We start from the raw sequence: 17,855 nt of genomic DNA, 5'->3' as shown, positions 1-17,855 counted from the left end.
TGAGATTTTCATCGATCATCTGCAGCTTTTAATTATTTTGCTCCAAAAAGCTTGCAGACCCCTGATCATCCTTTCTGTAACGGATTTTTTGAAAAGTCCCCGCATCCAAACGTCAAACGATTGCGCAGCATGTTTTGACAGCTAGCACACGCACGCACGCACGCGTTCAAGGCCATTCATTTGTTTACCGACAAAGTGTGACATTCGTCGGCAACTGAAGAACGACGCAGCAGCTGCACCACACCGCACTTTTTTCCGCAATTATTCGGCAATTTACGCGTGCAGCGGTTTCCATTTGGCACACAAACTCAGAACCGGCCTCAAAATTGATTCGCCCGGCATGGTTTCTACCCGTGGCCATAACACGAAGTACAAATTTTGCGATGGCGAAAAGGTGCTGTGCTACGAGCCGGATCCAACCAAAGCGAAGGTCCTGTACGATTCAAAGGTAACAAAACTTACCGCAAAACAGCTTTTGGGTGACTTTTGTACGAGAAATCTAGTGCTAATGCTTTGTTGTACGTTGACTCGATGCTCTCGCTAGGTGCTGGAAGTGTCCGAAGGTAAAGACAAGCGGGGCCGGCGTATCGTAGAATACCTGATACACTTCCAGGGCTGGAACTCATCCTGGGATCGGAAAGTGAGTGAGGATTTCATCCTAAAGGACACGGAAGAGAATCGACAGCTACAGAAGGATTTGGCGGAAAAGTCTCAGCTCTACCAGTAAGTGAATGATGAGGCATGGCGCTTGGCGTGAACGTTTAAAGTAGCGTTTTGTTTGTTTACACACATCAATTCTGCACAGAGGTGGATATTTGTATCGCAAGGAGCGGAAAAAACAGCGCGCCAAAAGTTTAACCGATCGCATCGAAAGCTTAACGAGTGCAAAGTCCCATCCGATTAATCCGTCGTCGGAAGATGGAAGCTCGTGCAGTAATGGATTTAGTAGGGACGAAAATGAATACAACATTGATGGTAAGATTGTTCGGCCTACTATGTGGTTCGGTAATACTAATTTATACTTGCACTTTAGATATGGACGAATACTACAGCAGCTCTGTTGAGAGCTCACATGAGGAAGAAAAGGTTTACCTTCAGGCCGGCAACAAATTTCGCAAACATCTAGACCTCGACCACCACCTAATCGTGTCCGAGGGCATGCTGGTGGAACTGCCGGTCAAGCTGCCGGTGGTAACGATATTGGAAGACTTTGTCCGCTACTACACCATCCGCCAGCTGTTTGAGTGTGGTCATCAGGAGCAAACAAAGTCCCGGCGACGCAACAGCTCTGCCTTACGCAGCGAACACAAAATACGCGACTACGAGCAGATTCGTACGAACGTAGAATTGTGCAAAGAAGTGGCAGATGGATTGCGCGTATACTTCGACTTTACGCTTCAGGACTATCTGCTGTACCCGCAGGAAAAAGCGCAAGCCCAGATCGTTCTTTCCGAGGAGAATCTGCGCAACTTTACCTACATAGCATCGCAGGATCTATCGCTGGACATGTTGACCGTACGGCTCGAATCACCTACGGTAGATGTGCATCAGCCGCTGAGCGAACATTCCGACCAGTCGACATCGGCCGCATCGGCCGAGGAACGGAGGCGACGACGGTTACGCTCGCACAAAAACGAAGAGAACGAGTTTGTGCTGGATTTTGGGGCACTGCAGTACCAACCGGGACACCACATTCAACCGAGCGTTGCGTCGACAGATTGTATCGGCAATCTGTCGCCATTCGGGTCGAGTCTCAACATACTGCGCTCCGTCATTCCACAGAACATGACCATCTCACGGGAAGCCAAAGAAGTGCTGGACGATGTGTTTCGATGGCGCATTCTACCATCGAACGCACCGGCCGAACCGTCCATGATCTACGGCGCAGTTCATCTGGCACGGCTCATTGTAAAGCTACCCGAATTCCTGTCCGCAACAGCAATGGCCGATGAGAAGCTAAAGCTCCTGCTCAAGTTCTTGGACATCTTTGCCGAATTTATCGAGGAACACGAGGAATGGTTTGGGAAACAGTTTTACTTCAGCCTTAGAGACAGTGAAGGTGGTGTGTGATTGTGCCCGGGGGCCGTGATGCTTTTGCGGAAAAGTTTATGAGAGGGTAACTGTACCAATGGATCAAATCGAATAAACAAGACTTAACATATTAATATTTAAGTACTTTGCAATATTTAATTTCGAATTTTGAGTCGTTACCAAAACATCTTATATGTGCACATCTTGTGAGAAAAGAATATCATGGCTTTAACAACCTTGAACGCAGTTTGACGTCGCAAACGTCAGGTTTGTTTAGGACATTGTTTACGATTTGCTGAAAATACTTCGCAACAAGCAGCATCGTTCGAAGTGCGGCAGTTTGTTCATTTTATTCTGTGGAAGGAATTGTAAAACGGACTAAACATGAGTCCACCAACAACACAATACGGTATTCAAAGTACCGCTGGAGCGGTTCCAGTCAAAAACACAAAAGGTTCGTTTAAATTGCAGCCAAGATCGAAGGCAGGAGACGCCTCTGTTCGGCGGGATGTTATATGTTTTGCATCTTTGTAGGTGAAATATCTATGCAGAAGGTAAAAGTGCATCGTTATGTGTCGGGAAAGAGGCCAGAGTATGCACAATACGCAAGCAGTGATGAGGAGTCGGAGGATGACGATTTCTTGGAACATCGTCGGGCGAACGAGGAACAGCAGCAGCGAGAAGATTCGTAAGTAAACAGAGTTGAGTATGGATTGCCGAGCGGTTTGGAAGTTAATGAAATTGGTCTTCTTTTTCGGACCCAGTGACGATAATGATCTACCGGAGGATGTGGACGATCCGCGAATCCGTCGCTTGCAGGCGGTTCGTGCCGAAACTCAGGACGATCTTGAGCGGGAACGCAAAGAAAGACACCGGGTAATACACGAACCCGAGCTGGTAGAATCGGACGATGACAATGAGCACAGTGACGGTGATGGTGCCGAGAACGACCGCCGCCGGTACAGTGACGATGATGAACGGGAGCAGACAAACGCCTCATCCCGGCGGAGGCGTATTTCCCTCGGTTCGGAGTCGGAATCGGAGGCCGAACTGAGCGATACGGAGATCGAACGGCGGCGCAATCTGCTGAAAGCAAAAATGCTTCAGCAAAAGCAACGCGAAGAAGAGGAACTGCTGCAGAAGCAGGAGGAAGAAGGGATGTCCGATTCGGAAGAATCGGAAAGCTCCGAGTACGAGGAGGAAACGGAAAGCGACGAGGAAAACGAACCCCGTCTAAAGCCACTGTTCGTACGCAAAAAGGATCGTACGACAATCATCGAAAAGGAGCGCGAAGCAAACCGCCAGAAGCAGCTCGACTACGAGGCGAAAAAGATGGCCAAAGAGCGGCGGAAACAGACGCTCCGGCTGGTGGAGGACAGCATCAAGAAGGAGCTGGAAAAGACGAAGGTCGAGAACGAACCATCGCTGAACGACGTGAACACGGACGACGAAAACGACGAGGTAGAGTACGAAGCGTGGAAGCTGCGCGAATTGAAACGCATCAAGCGAGACCGCGAAGAAAAGGAACAGTAAGTATTTTGTAGAAGGTTTATGGTCGGGAAAGAGCGACAGAAAACTAATCGTGCCGAAACACTCTTTCCCATCTTCTTTAGGGTCGAGAAAGAAAAGCAGGAAATCGAACGGCTGCGCAACATGACGGAAGAGGAACGCCGGCAGGAGCTGCGCAACAACCCGAAACAGGTCACGAACAAAAACGTGAAGGGCAAGTACAAGTTCCTGCAGAAGTACTACCATCGCGGTGCGTTCTACCTCGACCAGGAGGACGACGTGTACAAGCAGGACTTCTCGGCGCCGACGCTCGAGGATCACTTCGACAAGACGATCCTGCCGAAGGTGATGCAGGTGAAAAACTTTGGCCGGTGTGGCCGCACCAAGTACACGCATCTGGTCGACCAGGACACGACCAAGTTCGATTCGCCGTGGGTAGCGGACACGGCCAACAGTACCATCTTCCATTCGGAGCGTGCCGGTGGTATGAAGCAAGTGTTCGACAAACCTTCGCTTTATCGCAAAAAGCGCGATGCTTAGAGGTTTATTAGAGTAATGTGGTTTGCCGTAACATAATAAGTATGAAATAAATGAGTATGATAATTGTAATAAGTAGAAGAGCTACATGCTTGTTACCTCAAAGAAAGATGAACTGCATCGTTGGGAAATGTTTTTCCAGCACGTAGAACAAGCTGACGATTCCATTGTCGAATAATTGCTGCAAACGGGAAGGGGAGATGTAAAAAGATCATCAATGATCGTATATTAATGCTACAAAATTGGGACCATCGTTTACCTCACATGCTTTGTCCAACATGACGAGCTTACATCCGTCGCAGTACAGGAAGCTGAGGAACAAGATAAGGTAGACAAGATGCCGCTGTGTCTCATTTATCGATACCTCTAGATTGTCGTCATCGAAGACTTGTGCGTTTATGGCTTTTATTCGATGCAGGCTGAATGATGGCTGTGTGGATAAAAATAATACAATTTTTATAAGCATTAAAATTAATATTGGAAACCCCTGCCATTGCTACCGAAAGATCCGAAACCGAAATTCTCTATAGACCTTGATTTCCCATCAGCACTTTGCGTTTATACTTGCATCGAGCGGATAGCTTCTTGGCCAATCGCTGGCCACCAAATCATTTCCACTGCCACCGGTACAACTGTGTGTGTGTGCGTGTGCATATAAAGATCCTAAAGTAGCGGCTTTTTCCAAAGGTTCGCTTTTTGTTTATGGTGGGTGCAATAGCAATATTCCGCCACACGGGGACAGAGACATCACACAGCGCATAAAGTTCAGTGCAACACAGCCTCTGCTGCGAGTTAATCACAGTCCGACCGGTGCTTCGGTGGGTACTACTATACCGACAGGGGCAGATAGCGGACCCGTTCGACATTGCTCTGGAGTAACGACGCTACGTGGCCAACACAAAACAACACCCATCACACCCCATCCATCCATTTGTGTGAAGGATGATTCGGCGGACAGTAGGGGCCTGGTTGGCGATTTGCTTCGCCATCGTGGGCAGCACCCAGGCACTGTACTCCTCATCCGATGATGTCGTGGCACTGACGACCGCCAACTTTGACCGGACCGTGGTGAAAAGCGACGAAGTGTGGGTGGTCGAGTTTTACGCTCCATTCTGTGGCCACTGCCGCAATCTGGTGCCGGAATACAAGAAGGCGGCCACCGCGCTGAAGGGCGTGATCAAGGTCGGTGGCATCAACTGTGAGGAGGAGCAGGGTCTCTGCGGACAGCACGGCGTCCGTGGCTATCCCACCATCAAGATCTTCGGTGCAAACAAGCGATCCCCCGTCGATTACAATGGGCAGCGCACGGCCAAGGACATCGCGGAAGCAGCACTGGCCGAGGCAAAGAAAAAGATCAAGAACGTTCTCGGTGGTGGTGGTGGAAATGAGGGCGGCAGCAGTGGATCCAAGGATGACGTTATCGAGCTCACCGACGCGAACTTCGATAAGCTGGTGCTGCAGAGCGAGGAACCGTGGCTGGTGGAATTCTTTGCACCGTGGTGCGGTCACTGCAAAAACTTGGCACCGCACTGGGCCAAGGCCGCCACCGAGCTGAAGGGCAAGGTGAAGCTGGGCGCACTGGACGCTACCGTCCACCAGCAAAAGATGTCCGAGTACGGCGTGCAAGGTTTCCCGACGATCAAATACTTCCCGGCCGGTACGAAGGATCGCAACGGGGCCGAAGATTACAACGGTGGTCGCACCTCGTCCGACATCGTGAACTGGGCGATGGACAAGTACACGGAGGACATCCCGAGCCCGGAAATTGTGCAGCTCACGTCGGAGCAGGTCGCGCGGGATACGTGCGAAAAGAAGCCACTGTGCGTCGTTTCCGTGCTGCCCCACATTCTCGACTGTAATGCCGAATGCCGGAACCGGTACCTGGAGATCCTGCAGACGATGGGCGACAAGTACAAGAAGAAGCAGTGGGGCTGGCTGTGGACGGAGGGTGGCGCACAGCTCGAGCTAGAATCGACGCTCGACATCGGCGGTTTCGGGTATCCGGCCATGGCAGTGGTAAATCTGAAGAAGATGAAGTACTCGCTGCTGCGCGGCTCCTTCTCGAAGGATGGCATAAACGAATTTTTGCGGGATCTTTCGTTCGGCCGTGGTCATACGGCACCGGTGAAGGGGGCCGAGCTGCCAAAGATTTACACCGTGGAACCGTGGGACGGTAAGGACGGACAGTTGCCCGAGGAGGAAGATATCGACCTGTCCGATGTGGATTTGGACGAGAAGGATGAGTTGTAAGATGATAGGGTGTTTCAAAGGACTGCCAGAGCAAACGGGTGGGGGGGAGGATTGTGTCCTCCCCTCCCTCCCGGATCTCGCGATATCTTCCCATGGAAGCGCTTCGTGTGCTTTAGTTCGTAAGACTATAGAAGAAAGCCGGTGGAGTTGTCAATACACACACACACAACGTAACAGTCATTTGCATTTAAAGCACACCTCCACACGATGAATAATTTCCAACACACTCCCAGGAATCGGATCCTTTTTCCGGAAAAAAGGTGTATAATTTTCACTGTGTACAGTGCCGCGGCAAGAACGGTTAAGTAAAATCGCTAATAAAGAACTGATAGGAAAATACGCTTCTAAGGGTTTTGAACTTCATTCCTCATCATCTTGTTCCGGTTGCTAGGCATTAGTAGGATACGTTTACTTGGATGCATACTCGAAATTAAACTTACCAGAGAGTAACCGTGGGGTTCGCCGATTTCCGGACCGGGTGTCGCGTACGCGAAGGACACCTTTACGGTTCCACCCAGATCCGGCAAATCCTCCGACACGGACGACACCAGCTGACACATCCGGCGCAGCTTCTGCACGTGCAGCTTGTCGATGATGGGCAGGATAAGATTGTTAAAGCACATATCCCTCGCTTCCGATCGTTCCCGGTCGAGAAGCGTGAGGTACTTTAGTTTCGTCTTAAAGTGGTTCATCCGGACATTGCTGCATCCGGGTGGTAGTTGCTGCAGTTGCTGCTGGGTAATCACAATTTTTTCCATCATTCTGCTCGCATCTTGTAGCGATCGCTGGCGTGGTAGGGTAAAGTGGCTCAACGTATTGTTCTCCGGCGTGCAACCGTTTTCCCGGCGATAATTCTCGAGCATGTTTTCTGTGCTGCCGATACGAGTGGCAAGAGATTTTTCGCGCAAATCGAGCGATTGAATCTGCTTCATTAGCTCATCCAGCTCGGCTGAAGGTTCCGATTCGGTGGGCTGTAAATTTTGAGCCATTTGTTCAATGGTTCTAACGGTGCGGCCAATTGAATCACTACAATTCGTCCAACAGTCAATCAGTTTTTGGTAGCTGGCAGACGATAAGCCTTCTTCCATCGAGCAACCATCTTCAAGGAAGAAGCGTTCCAATGCAAATTGTACCGTGTCACATGTCGTAGCTAGCTGCTTTAAACCGTTGTAGTAAGATCGCTTGTGCTGAGCCACCGTTTGAAGAAGGGTTTCGAGTGTTTCTCGAAAGCGTGTTTCCTGCTCTTTCAGCTGTTGCTCGTTCGGCAAGGGGACAGCGTTATTTTCGATTTGAGCTATCAATTTCTCCAGCGAATCGTAACGTGCCTGACGTCGTATTTGGTGATTTTTAGCCGCTATAAAGCGATCCACCCGGTCTGGAAGGTCTTGAAAGTTTATTCTGCAAAACAAAATGTATATTGTAGAAGGAAATCTCTGCACATTTTGTTATTTTAAGAAAAAAAAAATATTTCTTCCCTCCCCGACGGGGAATCGAACCCCGGTCTCCCGCGTGACAGGCGGGGATACTGACCACTATACTATCGAGGACTTGTATTTCCCGACCTTCAGAGCATTATATAAACAACCGGCCTGTCACTGAACTACACCGTTGACAATTTCTTAGCTAAGGTTAATAGCGCTTCACATAGTGAGCAAATTTAAATTAAAATGCAATAAAAAGGTAAAAGAATATTGAATCGAATATTAACATTTTTTTAACACACAAGAGCGCAACATATGCATGTGCTTTTAACAACAAAAGGAATAGAATAAAAGTGATTGGTATGGCTGTATTGTAAAGCATATACATACAAAAGAAAATTGAGGAAAAATGTAGAAATAAAAAAAAGGTTTCTTCCTCCCCGACGGGGAATCGAACCCCGGTCTCCCGCGTGACAGGCGGGGATACTGACCACTATACTATCGAGGATATGATATTTTCCTGCTTACACGCACTTTTTGAAACTTCCCCCTATACATTCATGTTTTCACGATGAAAATAATTGGGGTGGGGTGTAGACTGAAGGTGCATTGCTCGTTGAGGGAGAGAAAAAGTTAACTATTAAAAGGTAAAAGCGATGTAAAATAAACTGATGTTAAAATGATATAAAAAAATCATTACTTTAAATTTCAAACCCATGGAATTTGCATGTTAGATATTAATAAGGTGATTAGCGAAAGGAAGACTGCTTTTTCAGGTTTTCACTTACCTGGGCCACTGACCGCAGCAGCCATTGCGCAATCCATCCAGATCGGCGAGTAGAACGTCCTTGCCGGCAATCAGATTTTCTAAACATTCACGTGTTTCATTCAACTTCCTGTCTGTCCGCATTCGCGTTACCAGCCGTTCTACGACCATGTTCACTTTTTCTACCATCTCTTCATAGTTGCCGCTACCACCACCTTTTTCTGGGACAGTTCGGCGTAGGAAATTGTTCAGACTGGTGCGAAAACGTGTTTCCAGCACAAAGTATGGAAAGCTTTCGTTTTCAGAGATTAGACGCTCCCGGTGGATCAGTTGCTTCACGTGCGCCATACTACGTTCCGAGCGGAATATTGCCGAACAGGAAAGTCCATCGTTCCATTTGGCTCTGATGCCGGTGTCTAGTGCACGATCGTACACGAACCCTAGAAAATCTTCCTTCACCGTTGCGTCGGACATTTCTACGGCCATCTTTACCGCAGCGATGATCAGCAGTTCGGTGAAGCGAATGGAAGGAATTTCTTCCAGATAGCTGCGCCAGATTTGTTGCTGAAGATTGCTTATTTCCTTCTCGAGTGAAGTAATTACGGTCGCAGTTTCTGCAATCTCCAGCACGGTGTTCTGCAGCTGATCAATTACCGCATCGCAATGGGAATCGTCATTAGCGGTCGCCACGGTGCACATAGTTTTGAGCTTGTGCATTTGATCGACTGTGTTAGAAAATCTGCCTTTTTCGCGCTTTACATCTTCTACAGCAGTGCGAATGGCCATTTTCATGGATTGTTTGTGCATTTGAAGATTGCTGAAACGAATAGAAAAAATATGGATGATCTTGAAGCGTGGAGAAGCGTTAAATCCGCTTACCTTATGTAGATCTTTCTCTCGTATTCGTTGTTTATCTTTAGGAGCATCATCAACGATTGATTGTTTTCGATCGAGCACCGTGCATTCTCGACCTCTGACTCCATAAAAGCGATGGAATTTACTTCCTTTACAATATTCTCAATCTCGACGATGTTTGCCTTCAATTCCGCTGCAGTAGCGTCCAGCCCGGTTCGCACTTCCAGGGACTCCTGCGCCTGATGTAGCTCTGCTTGACAAAAAGCCAGCAAGTTTTCAAGCTCACCTTTCCGTATCAGCACGCTGGCGGCTGCAACTTCCCGATCCATATGCATGGTTACGTCCAGATCACGAATGGTGCTGGTAGCCAACAGCTGTGCCTTTGCAATTCCAGCCTCCCTTAGCATCAGCTTCAGCTGTTTCAAATCAAGTTGGTACCGTTGCACTTGCTCCGAGTGAACCTGAGCCAGCATCTGCTGTAAAGAGTTCTTCAGCTTGGAATATTGATTCGACAGTTCGATGCGCTCCTGCAATTCGGCAATCTCTGGCCGGAAGTCTTGTTGCGGCTGCATCGCTTGGAAATGATGTCGCATTTCAAGCTTAAAGTCACCGTCTGTTTGCTGCCGTTCGTTAAACTGCCGACAGAGCAAACATTCGTACATGATGCTCCAAAGTTTCGTGGAACACACGACGTACTTCCGGAAGCGGCGTAGCGAGAGCAAAATGTTCAGGCTGGGATACTTGGCCGTACCGTAGAAAAGACCCGGACACAGCCGGTTAAAGTCCTCGATGGAAATTTTAAGCCCGTCATCGATGCGCACCAACCCACCGTGCCGGACATTGCGCTGCAAGGTAAATCCCTTGCCATCGAACGGTGGACACTTGGAATCGCGCAAGTACCGGAACGGATCGGTTTTTGTTTGCAGCCTTACGGCCACGGAACTCTCCGCCAGGACGCCACACAACGGTCCTGCATGGTTAAAGAACCAGGGCAGGATTTCACGCACGGCACTATCTAGCAAACTGATCGATGATTGTACTAGTATCGTACGGAGCGTACCATCTTCGGTGGGGTAGGTTATCTGGAGCGGAGAATAACAGGATAATGGTTAATTTAGCTCATGAAATGTCTTCAATTTCGTATTACCCCAGTGATGCGCATTGTTAAATCGCCCAAAATGCACAGACAAAGGTCTAAATTTCCACTACAAACGCACAGGCACTAGTATCGACTTTTCAAGACACAACTAGACTGCGTGCGCCACAGCGACTGAACTTCTTTCTCAGAAAACTCAGAACAATCGTGAAAAACCGTTGCAACAGCCATTTTGGAGCAACAATTCAAAACTGCCGTTATCAGCAGATTGAACCCATTGAAAGCTTATTTCTTTGCCACTGTTGTTTGATATTATATTACGTGAAAGCATTATATTCTTTTTAGCTAATGCTTTAAATACTAAAAAACACTTCTAATTGTATTAATTGTGGTATATCTGAAGTCTACACAGTACAGGGTGGCTCGGTGCAAAATATTGTATGCATCGGACGGGCACACGTCATTTATATGTACCTTGTGCGTCGTCTGACATTTGCAAATTGTGTTTTCAAAACAAACACGTACATCCCTGCAAAACGCCGCGTACGCAAAACAAACTTGTGGCGGAAACAATTGTGTAAAGAATTGCGTGCATAGAAGAAAGTAGTGTAGGCCCTGTTTGCCAATAAGAATGATCCGGCAAGGTGCGCACCGTACGTGATGGAAACGAACACCGTACAAACGGTTACGCTAACAAATAGTATAATCGGTGTGGGCATTCTGTCTATGCCCTTCTGCTTTCAGCGTGTAAGTGGTCCGAGTGATCGGAAAACAGCATGTGCATATGCGTCTCATTCTGCTTTTCTTTCAGTGTGGAATTGTACTTTCAATAGTGCTGCTACTGCTCAGCAGCTATGTTACCCGGCTGGTGTGCAGCTACATGGTCAAATCGGCCATCATTTCGAGGAGGAAAAACTTTGAACAAATTGGTATAAAGAAAAGGCTAACGCGAAACTCCCACCTTTTTCGCACATCCCCGTGCTAATCAATCGCTCGTTTCATTTTTTTTTGCAGCATTCTATGCCTTTGGATCGGGTGGAAAGCTACTGGTAGAGCTATGCGTCGTCGGTTACCTGCTGGGCACATGCATTGCCTATTTCGTTGTCGTCGGTGACCTTGGGCCACAAATCACGGCCAAAATCCTGTCCATGCACGAGAGCGACAGCCTTCGGACATGGGTCATGATCGTGGTCACGATCGTGTGCATCATTCCGCTGGGTATGCTTCGAAACGTGGACAGCCTCGCGTCGGTTTGCACGGCCTCGCTAGGATTCTACCTGTGTCTGGTGCTGAAAGTGGTATCAGAATCGAGCGTAAAGTTCCAGCACACCGGTTGGTTCGACCGGTTGGATCTGTGGAACTGGAGTGGCATACTGCAGTGCATGCCCATTTTTACCATGGCCCTTTCCTGTCAGATGTAAGTGTGTGAGGTGGAAATGGATGGTGGCAGAATCGGTTGTATACGACCAATCTTGACCTCTTACTTTTAGGCAAATATTTGAAGTGTATGCCACGATGCCCACCACATCGCTGGATAAGATGAGCCGAGTCATACGACAGTCTACGAACATCTGTACGATGATATACGTCGCGATAGGGTTCTTCGGGTACGTGGCGTTTAATGGGCACCGATTCTCTGGCAACATTCTCGTCGATTTTACGCCATCGTTTGCCAGTGACATCATCAAGATGGGATTTGTGCTTTCGGTCGCGTTCAGCTTTCCGCTAGCGATCTTCCCTTGCCGGGTGAGCCTTTACTCGCTGCTGTACAAGCGTGCGTCGGACGGGCACATGTACATACCGGAGTCAAAGTTTCGTCCACTCACGATAGCGATCGTGGTAGTGGCGCTCATCTTCGGTTTGCTCATACCATCGATCGAGGTGGTAATTGGACTGGTGGGTTCGACGATTGGCGTTGCGATATGTCTGATCATACCGGCCGCATGCTACATGACGATTTGTAAAACAAACATTAGCGAAAAGCAGATTGCACAGGTCATGATAGCGTTTGGGTTTATTATTATGGTGCTGGGGACGTACGCAAACTTGCAGGCAATCGATCGTGCCCCGGAAAGAAAGTATGAGCCAACGGTTGCACCTCCCATGCTAGAGAAACTTATCGGTAAACCGATGCCGGTCGAACCGGACAAAAAGGCGGACGATCTCAATCCTCAAGCACCGGCACCGCCACCCGTGCTGCCGGTAGAATCTGTAACGGAGAAGATCATACCAAAGATAGAACCACCGCAACACGATGCCGCTGTCCAACCACCATCGGCAGTAAAATCCCCAACCGACGAGGAAGAAACGGGAAAGAACTCGCTCGGTGGTGCAAAATTATCAGAAACAAACTCCAATTTGCAACAGCCCGGTGCGGCATTGGAATCATCATCACCCAAAGACACCCGAGCAGCGATCAATAACGAGGCAATACTGAAGGAAGAGCATGAGATAGCGGTCGAAGAGAAGGAGAAAATAGTGCAAGAAATCAGTGAACTGAAGAACGCAAAAAAGGTACTCGAAGCCGAGGTGGAAAACATTAAGGAAGAGTTGGTGAAGAAGAACAAGGAAACGGAACAGCTGGTGCTGAAGAAGTTGGACGAGATAGTGGAAAAAATATCCGTCCAGAAAGCTAGCATTGGGTCGCGGGAAGAACCGGAACAGAAACTGGGGAACGGTCCAGTACCGTCGATCGCAGCAAAGAACGATCCCATCCCGAACGATCCGATCGTGAAGCTACTGAAAGCCGGTGGAAACAATAAATCAATTCCACAGATGCAGGGAAGAGGTGGTGCAGTTAATGAAACGGAGCACAGAGTGCATAACGTTCTGGCACCCGATTTGGATACCGGCGGCGTACCGGTAGAAGGTGCAGGAGCCGGTGAGTTACCGGTTGAGCAGCCAGGGGAAGGGAACGGCAAACGAGCGGAAAAGGCAGATGAAAAGCGGGACGAAAAGCAAGATCCACCGGCTGTAGGAGAGCTGCCGGAGAGCGATAATAAGCAAACGTCACAAAATCGAACCGAACCCCCCAAGTATGGAGTTCCGCAGAATGCAGATTCTAGCCAAATCGCAAAGGGTAACAGTATTAGCGCGAATCGGGAACTGGGGGAGGCGGAACAAGCTAAACTGCAACCACCGCCCGAAAGCGAGCACAAGGAGCAGAATGTTCCTTTGCCTCCGTTACCGGTAGAGGTGCCGGCCGAAGCAGTGGCCGAACCGATTCCACCCACCAAGCAGCCGGAACCGAAGGTAGTGCAAAATGTGGCTGCCGATGAGCCGATGGCAGGAAAGCGTGATCTGCTGGCTATGCGCTTGAAGCGTGAAGCGATCGATGCGGACCGTGAGCCGGAAAACTGTCCGAAGCGGCGTACAGAGCCGGGCGTGGTTGAGCAGGGGCAAAGTCTATCCGAAAACACGAACGAACCGGCCAAGCTGGAGAAGGATGGATTTCGATAGAGTTCGTTAGACTGAAAGTGATATACAGTGGGAGGGTGGAAGGTGCAGTGGCAGGATCGTGTTGTTTTTTTTGGATGTATTTTATAGAGCAATAGTTGAATCTTGAAAGAGTGTATTTGGGGACGTTAGCGGAGCACATGAAGGGCGTTGTTGTATCGTATACTGGAAAGCGATGTGAAATAAACTAATTGGTTTCAATGAAATCCACTACTTGCAGACTAGCTTGAACTGTTTGTATTCTATTATCCTAACCATCTCCTTATTGACTTCAGAGCATGACTTCAGAGCATGCGATCGTTTCAGCAAGGGTAGTGGCAGGATGAGTGGGAAGAATTAGCTCAAGGCACATGGATGCTCCAGCTCATCTCGGAACCTTATTCGAGAGGCACAATACTCTGAATGTCTGGACTTCAGAGAAACACCTGAGCACGTGATTTCATCGTTGCAAGACGTCGCATGAACATTCAGGTCGGGGAAGAGATGACTACGGCGAATCACTCCGCCCTAATGTGCTCCAGCCGGAACAACTGGTTTGGCAGCGATGTATTCTCCTCCTAAGAGGTACGGCAGAGACCGTTCCAGGAGCTCAGCAGGACGTCAGCCGGGACAACCATGCCATCAATGAAGATCCCGGATTTATTCTGTAGCAGTGGTTATATCTTGCATGGAAGAGCATGGTACCGCGATAGGCAGTAGATCACGATTGGAAACTAGAGGAGTCTAATAAGCTCTGCGGTGACCATGGTGATCATGAAGCTAAGACGCCCGATAACCCTCAACAAGTAAGCTGGGAATGTTTGGCGAGAGACACGAGAAGGTTTTATTTGGAAAGTGTTCATTGGTATCTTTGAAGGTCTCCTGCTCGGACAAAAACAAAAAAAAAAAACTTCAGAAACATCGGAGCTCTTGAAGGACAATGGAGGCTTCGTTACAATGAGCTGTACTCCATGTGGACTCGATCGGTTCCTGAGTGGACTGGGCAGACCTCATGAACACAGGAGAAGTCCACCAGAAAGACCGAGATATTGGGTTGTTAGACGATATCTCTAGACCGTGAAAGGTACAGGGGACTCATATAGTTTCGCTTTCATTTCATAACAGATAATTAGCGATCTTCTCGTGTCAATTCAGCTATTCAGCTTCCGAAATGGACAGTTTTGAACATTCAATTAATACATATCTCCTCCATATCCAGGATTCAAATCAATGATTGCCGGGTACGCCAGAACTCCACCCACCCTCACTTTGTCATCTACATTGGAAAACGTCCGGTCCGCTTTTTCCCCATGTTTCGAATGTCCATCCCCAAACCCACGTGCATCCGTAATCCAATCAAGGGACCATGTTGCGAGTTCCGACAGTTCCGAAAGCAATTGATTGGTGGTGGTTTTGCCTGTGCGCGGGTCTCAAGTCGATCCGAATAGGTTTTCCTTTTGCTCGTCCCTTCCCCCTTTCCCCCCCCCCCATTTTGGAAAACAACCAGCGGCCATTTGGCGTATTATTATCCCTGACAGCAGCAAACAAAAGCATGCAGCACACAAAAAAAGCGATCCAATCCACGATCCATTCGAGCTTTTATCGTTGGCAGCTCTTTAGATCAGCTCCGGGGGAGCGGGAGCAAAATGTTTTGTTTCATAAAGAATTTTCCAATCAGTGTGTGTGTGGGGGGGGGGGGGGGGGGGAGAAGGATTTTGTCATAGAGAGGTTTTTGCCGTTGTTGTTGTTCCTTTCGGCCCTAGGCTTTCGGGTGCTGTGGGTATGTGGTGCTCCTGGAGGACTCGGAACGGTATGATAATATGAATAATTGATAGGTAAATTGAAATCGAAGCATGGAATGCGATACGAAACGATGAAACATGTAGCTTTCCCTCTCTGAGTAGAAAAAAAAAACAAAGCCTCGAACAAAACGGCACGGCAAAAAGGGGGACCAAGAGCATGGGACCCGCTTTTTTGTTGTTCGCGTCTGTTTGTTTGTTTCATTACTGTTATGAGTTGTTTTACTAGCTCTGCAGCAAATTGAAATGAAATGCACCCACATCTATGTGTGTGTGTGTGTGTGTGTGTGTGTGTGTGTGTGTGTGTGTGTGTGTGTGTGTGTGTGTGTGTGTGTGTGTGTGTGTGTGTGTGTGTGTGTGTGTGTGTGTGTGTGTGTGTGTGTGTGTGTGTGTGTGTGTGTGTGTGTGTGTGTGTGTGTGTGTGTGTGTGTGTGTGTGTGTGTGTGTGTGTGTGTGTGTGTGTGTGTGTGTGTGTCTTGGGGGAGGGAAGGATTATCGAGTGCTTGTTGTTGGGGATGAAGCTTTCACTATCCAGCCATGCATACATTTTAAATTATATTTCTGTGCTGCCCCTGATAACAATCCTTGCTCTCTTTGGCTGTATGTTTTTTTGCCCGGAGACCGGTTGTTTCCAGTGAAAAATCTTCTTCTGCGGGATGCTGTATGATGAGTTGTGCAGGAAAAACACAGACCCGCAACGAAAAGAGGAGTCATACTAATCGAGACAAGATAAAGTTTGCCAGTTGTTTTCCCTGCTGAATGATTATTATAATAAGCGTTTTTTCTTTGGCCACCGGTTGGCAAGATTGAAAAATGCTACATTTAAATGAAAATATGATGCTAATACCAGCATATGTTTGTGGATGAAAAGATTGAACTATTGTGATTTTTTTACCCTCTCTTTAGTTGCTGAATGAAAGCTTCATATCAAAAGCTTCTTAAAAGCTTTTGTGAAGCTGGTTTAAAAATTTATTAGTTTTTGTAGGTGATTTATTTAGCCTCAATCGAGACCTACCCTCCCTCCTCTGTCCACGTGGACTGTCTAAAATGTGATTTAAGGGCTGGGTCTTCTGGTGCCATTCTCATGACATGACCAGTTCACCCAGGTGCCCGTTGAGCTCGTCATTGTAGCGGATCCTCCATGTGTTCTTCGATGCATACGGGCCAAAAATTCTTCTTGGAACCTCCTTCTTTTCGAATACCACTAAGAAAGATTCGATTTTTTTGGACCGTGCTCTAATATTTCAGAGGCGTGTGTGAGTCCTGAGGCTATAACAGTTTTAGACAGATCCAGCATCACCTGTCAGGACTGGTGTTTTGAGTGGAGAAGTTTTATTAGGCTGTAACTTGATTAGCTGGGAAGTTTGCTATCTCGATATCGGTTCTGACGTTTGACCCCAGATAGATAAAGTTTAGGGTGACTTCGAAGGTACGATCGCCTATTGCCTAAACTAGCCACAAGTACATTAAACAAATTTTGCTCGAATGCTTCGCTTAAGAAGCTTAGTAATAAACTTCTCGAGCGACCTTACGGTTGTCATCTGGCACCTTAACCTATTTCCAACTCCTTGGTCGAGAACTTGGTATGGTTGGCTGATCCTTATTTTTGGTCACATCATGATTTGAAAAACATCCTTCAATATACACTAGCTCCGAAAAATTCTATCATTGCTCTACTGAGATCCCGTAGCTCAGATGACCAAATAAGGACTTTACAGCCTTAGAATAAAGTCCTCAGCCTTAAAGTTAATTCTTCAAAAATACCTCATAGTAGGAACGACAAATTGGTTCGAACGTCGTCGATCTCCACTAATTCATCACTCAGGACAAAACATTATAGAATAGACTTCTGGAACACAGGGCCATCGAAAGAATATTCACGAAAATCAACCTAGTTTTTGGCTGGTATTACACCAGAAGAAATTATTACCTTAAATATATGTCTATTGATTGTTCCACTCTAAGGGACTTTGAAACCTTTTAAAACAAGCCCAATCTTTAGATTTATTCTTGCCACATTTACTAGGACCTCCATTACTATGTCAGCCAGTGATTGGATGCACACACAACACCGAAACATATTTTCCGGATAGAATACAATAACGCACAACATCATACCGATCGGGTCGTTGCTTCCCATTTCATCTGCTTCCCAT

General features: G+C 47.7%; 5 protein-coding genes and 2 non-coding genes across 7 annotated transcripts; 4 read left to right on the top strand and 3 right to left on the bottom strand.

The window, feature by feature from the left end:
- Nucleotides 1-129: 129 nt before the first annotated feature.
- LOC118506602 (male-specific lethal 3 homolog) lies at nt 130-2,172 on the top strand. The gene is made up of 4 exons (XM_036043968.1): nt 130-448; nt 545-723; nt 806-975; nt 1,034-2,172. The coding sequence occupies exons 1-4, from the start codon at nt 341-343 to the stop codon at nt 2,068-2,070; spliced, it is 1,494 nt and encodes a 497-aa protein (XP_035899861.1). The 5' UTR covers nt 130-340; the 3' UTR covers nt 2,071-2,172.
- A 122-nt stretch (nt 2,173-2,294) lies between these two features.
- On the top strand, nt 2,295-4,158 carry LOC118506603 (microfibrillar-associated protein 1). The gene is made up of 4 exons (XM_036043969.1): nt 2,295-2,485; nt 2,566-2,719; nt 2,796-3,560; nt 3,645-4,158. Exons 1-4 carry the CDS (start codon nt 2,416-2,418, stop codon nt 4,078-4,080), a joined length of 1,425 nt encoding a protein of 474 aa, XP_035899862.1. The 5' UTR covers nt 2,295-2,415; the 3' UTR covers nt 4,081-4,158.
- On the bottom strand, nt 4,068-10,630 carry LOC118506598. Its single transcript, XM_036043964.1, has 6 exons — nt 10,517-10,630; nt 9,394-10,451; nt 8,537-9,331; nt 6,768-7,725; nt 4,337-4,507; nt 4,068-4,258 (listed from the first exon to the last, which is right to left on the bottom strand). The coding sequence occupies exons 1-6, from the start codon at nt 10,529-10,531 to the stop codon at nt 4,178-4,180; spliced, it is 3,078 nt and encodes a 1,025-aa protein (XP_035899857.1). The 5' UTR covers nt 10,532-10,630; the 3' UTR covers nt 4,068-4,177.
- Nucleotides 4,632-6,668, top strand: LOC118506607 (protein disulfide-isomerase A6 homolog). The gene has a single exon (XM_036043974.1). It carries the CDS (start codon nt 5,020-5,022, stop codon nt 6,325-6,327), a length of 1,308 nt encoding a protein of 435 aa, XP_035899867.1. The 5' UTR covers nt 4,632-5,019; the 3' UTR covers nt 6,328-6,668.
- Trnad-guc lies at nt 7,803-7,874 on the bottom strand. The gene has a single exon. It is a non-coding gene; the product is annotated as a tRNA-Asp (tRNA).
- Trnad-guc lies at nt 8,185-8,256 on the bottom strand. The gene has a single exon. It is a non-coding gene; the product is annotated as a tRNA-Asp (tRNA).
- A 345-nt stretch (nt 10,631-10,975) lies between the features above and the next one.
- Nucleotides 10,976-14,145, top strand: LOC118506595 (putative sodium-coupled neutral amino acid transporter 10). The gene is made up of 4 exons (XM_036043956.1): nt 10,976-11,212; nt 11,277-11,394; nt 11,480-11,882; nt 11,956-14,145. Exons 1-4 carry the CDS (start codon nt 11,126-11,128, stop codon nt 13,922-13,924), a joined length of 2,577 nt encoding a protein of 858 aa, XP_035899849.1. The 5' UTR covers nt 10,976-11,125; the 3' UTR covers nt 13,925-14,145.
- The last annotated feature ends 3,710 nt before the right edge of the window (nt 14,146-17,855 follow it).

The sequence above is a fragment of the Anopheles stephensi genome, chromosome 2 (assembly GCF_013141755.1).
Source record: "Anopheles stephensi strain Indian chromosome 2, UCI_ANSTEP_V1.0, whole genome shotgun sequence".
NCBI classification, from domain to species: domain Eukaryota; kingdom Metazoa; phylum Arthropoda; class Insecta; order Diptera; family Culicidae; genus Anopheles; species Anopheles stephensi.
Note: the sequence above shows the minus strand (reverse complement) of the source record. Positions and strands in the feature narration are given on the sequence as shown.

What these genes read in the sequence shown, in the direction of transcription:
- LOC118506602 (XM_036043968.1), top strand. Translation starts at nt 341, where the DNA reads ATGGTTTCTACCCGTGGCCATAACACGAAGTACAAATTTTGCGATGGC. An exon ending in GAAAAGTCTCAGCTCTACCA is followed by an intron (nt 724 to 805) that starts GTAAGTGAATGA and finishes AATTCTGCACAG; the next exon opens with AGGTGGATATTTGTATCGCA. An exon ending in AAATGAATACAACATTGATG is followed by an intron (nt 976 to 1,033) that starts GTAAGATTGTTC and finishes CTTGCACTTTAG; the next exon opens with ATATGGACGAATACTACAGC.
- LOC118506603 (XM_036043969.1), top strand. Translation starts at nt 2,416, where the DNA reads ATGAGTCCACCAACAACACAATACGGTATTCAAAGTACCGCTGGAGCG. An exon ending in TCCAGTCAAAAACACAAAAG is followed by an intron (nt 2,486 to 2,565) that starts GTTCGTTTAAAT and finishes GCATCTTTGTAG; the next exon opens with GTGAAATATCTATGCAGAAG. An exon ending in GACCGCGAAGAAAAGGAACA is followed by an intron (nt 3,561 to 3,644) that starts GTAAGTATTTTG and finishes CATCTTCTTTAG; the next exon opens with GGTCGAGAAAGAAAAGCAGG.
- LOC118506607 (XM_036043974.1), top strand. Translation starts at nt 5,020, where the DNA reads ATGATTCGGCGGACAGTAGGGGCCTGGTTGGCGATTTGCTTCGCCATC.
- LOC118506598 (XM_036043964.1), bottom strand. An exon ending in GAGAGAAAGATCTACATAAG is followed by an intron (nt 9,332 to 9,393) that starts GTAAGCGGATTT and finishes TATTCGTTTCAG; the next exon opens with CAATCTTCAAATGCACAAAC. An exon ending in AACCCCACGGTTACTCTCTG is followed by an intron (nt 4,508 to 6,767) that starts GTAAGTTTAATT and finishes TTATCCACACAG; the next exon opens with CCATCATTCAGCCTGCATCG.
- LOC118506595 (XM_036043956.1), top strand. Translation starts at nt 11,126, where the DNA reads ATGGAAACGAACACCGTACAAACGGTTACGCTAACAAATAGTATAATC. An exon ending in GAAAAACTTTGAACAAATTG is followed by an intron (nt 11,395 to 11,479) that starts GTATAAAGAAAA and finishes TTTTTTTTGCAG; the next exon opens with CATTCTATGCCTTTGGATCG. An exon ending in ATGGCCCTTTCCTGTCAGAT is followed by an intron (nt 11,883 to 11,955) that starts GTAAGTGTGTGA and finishes TCTTACTTTTAG; the next exon opens with GCAAATATTTGAAGTGTATG.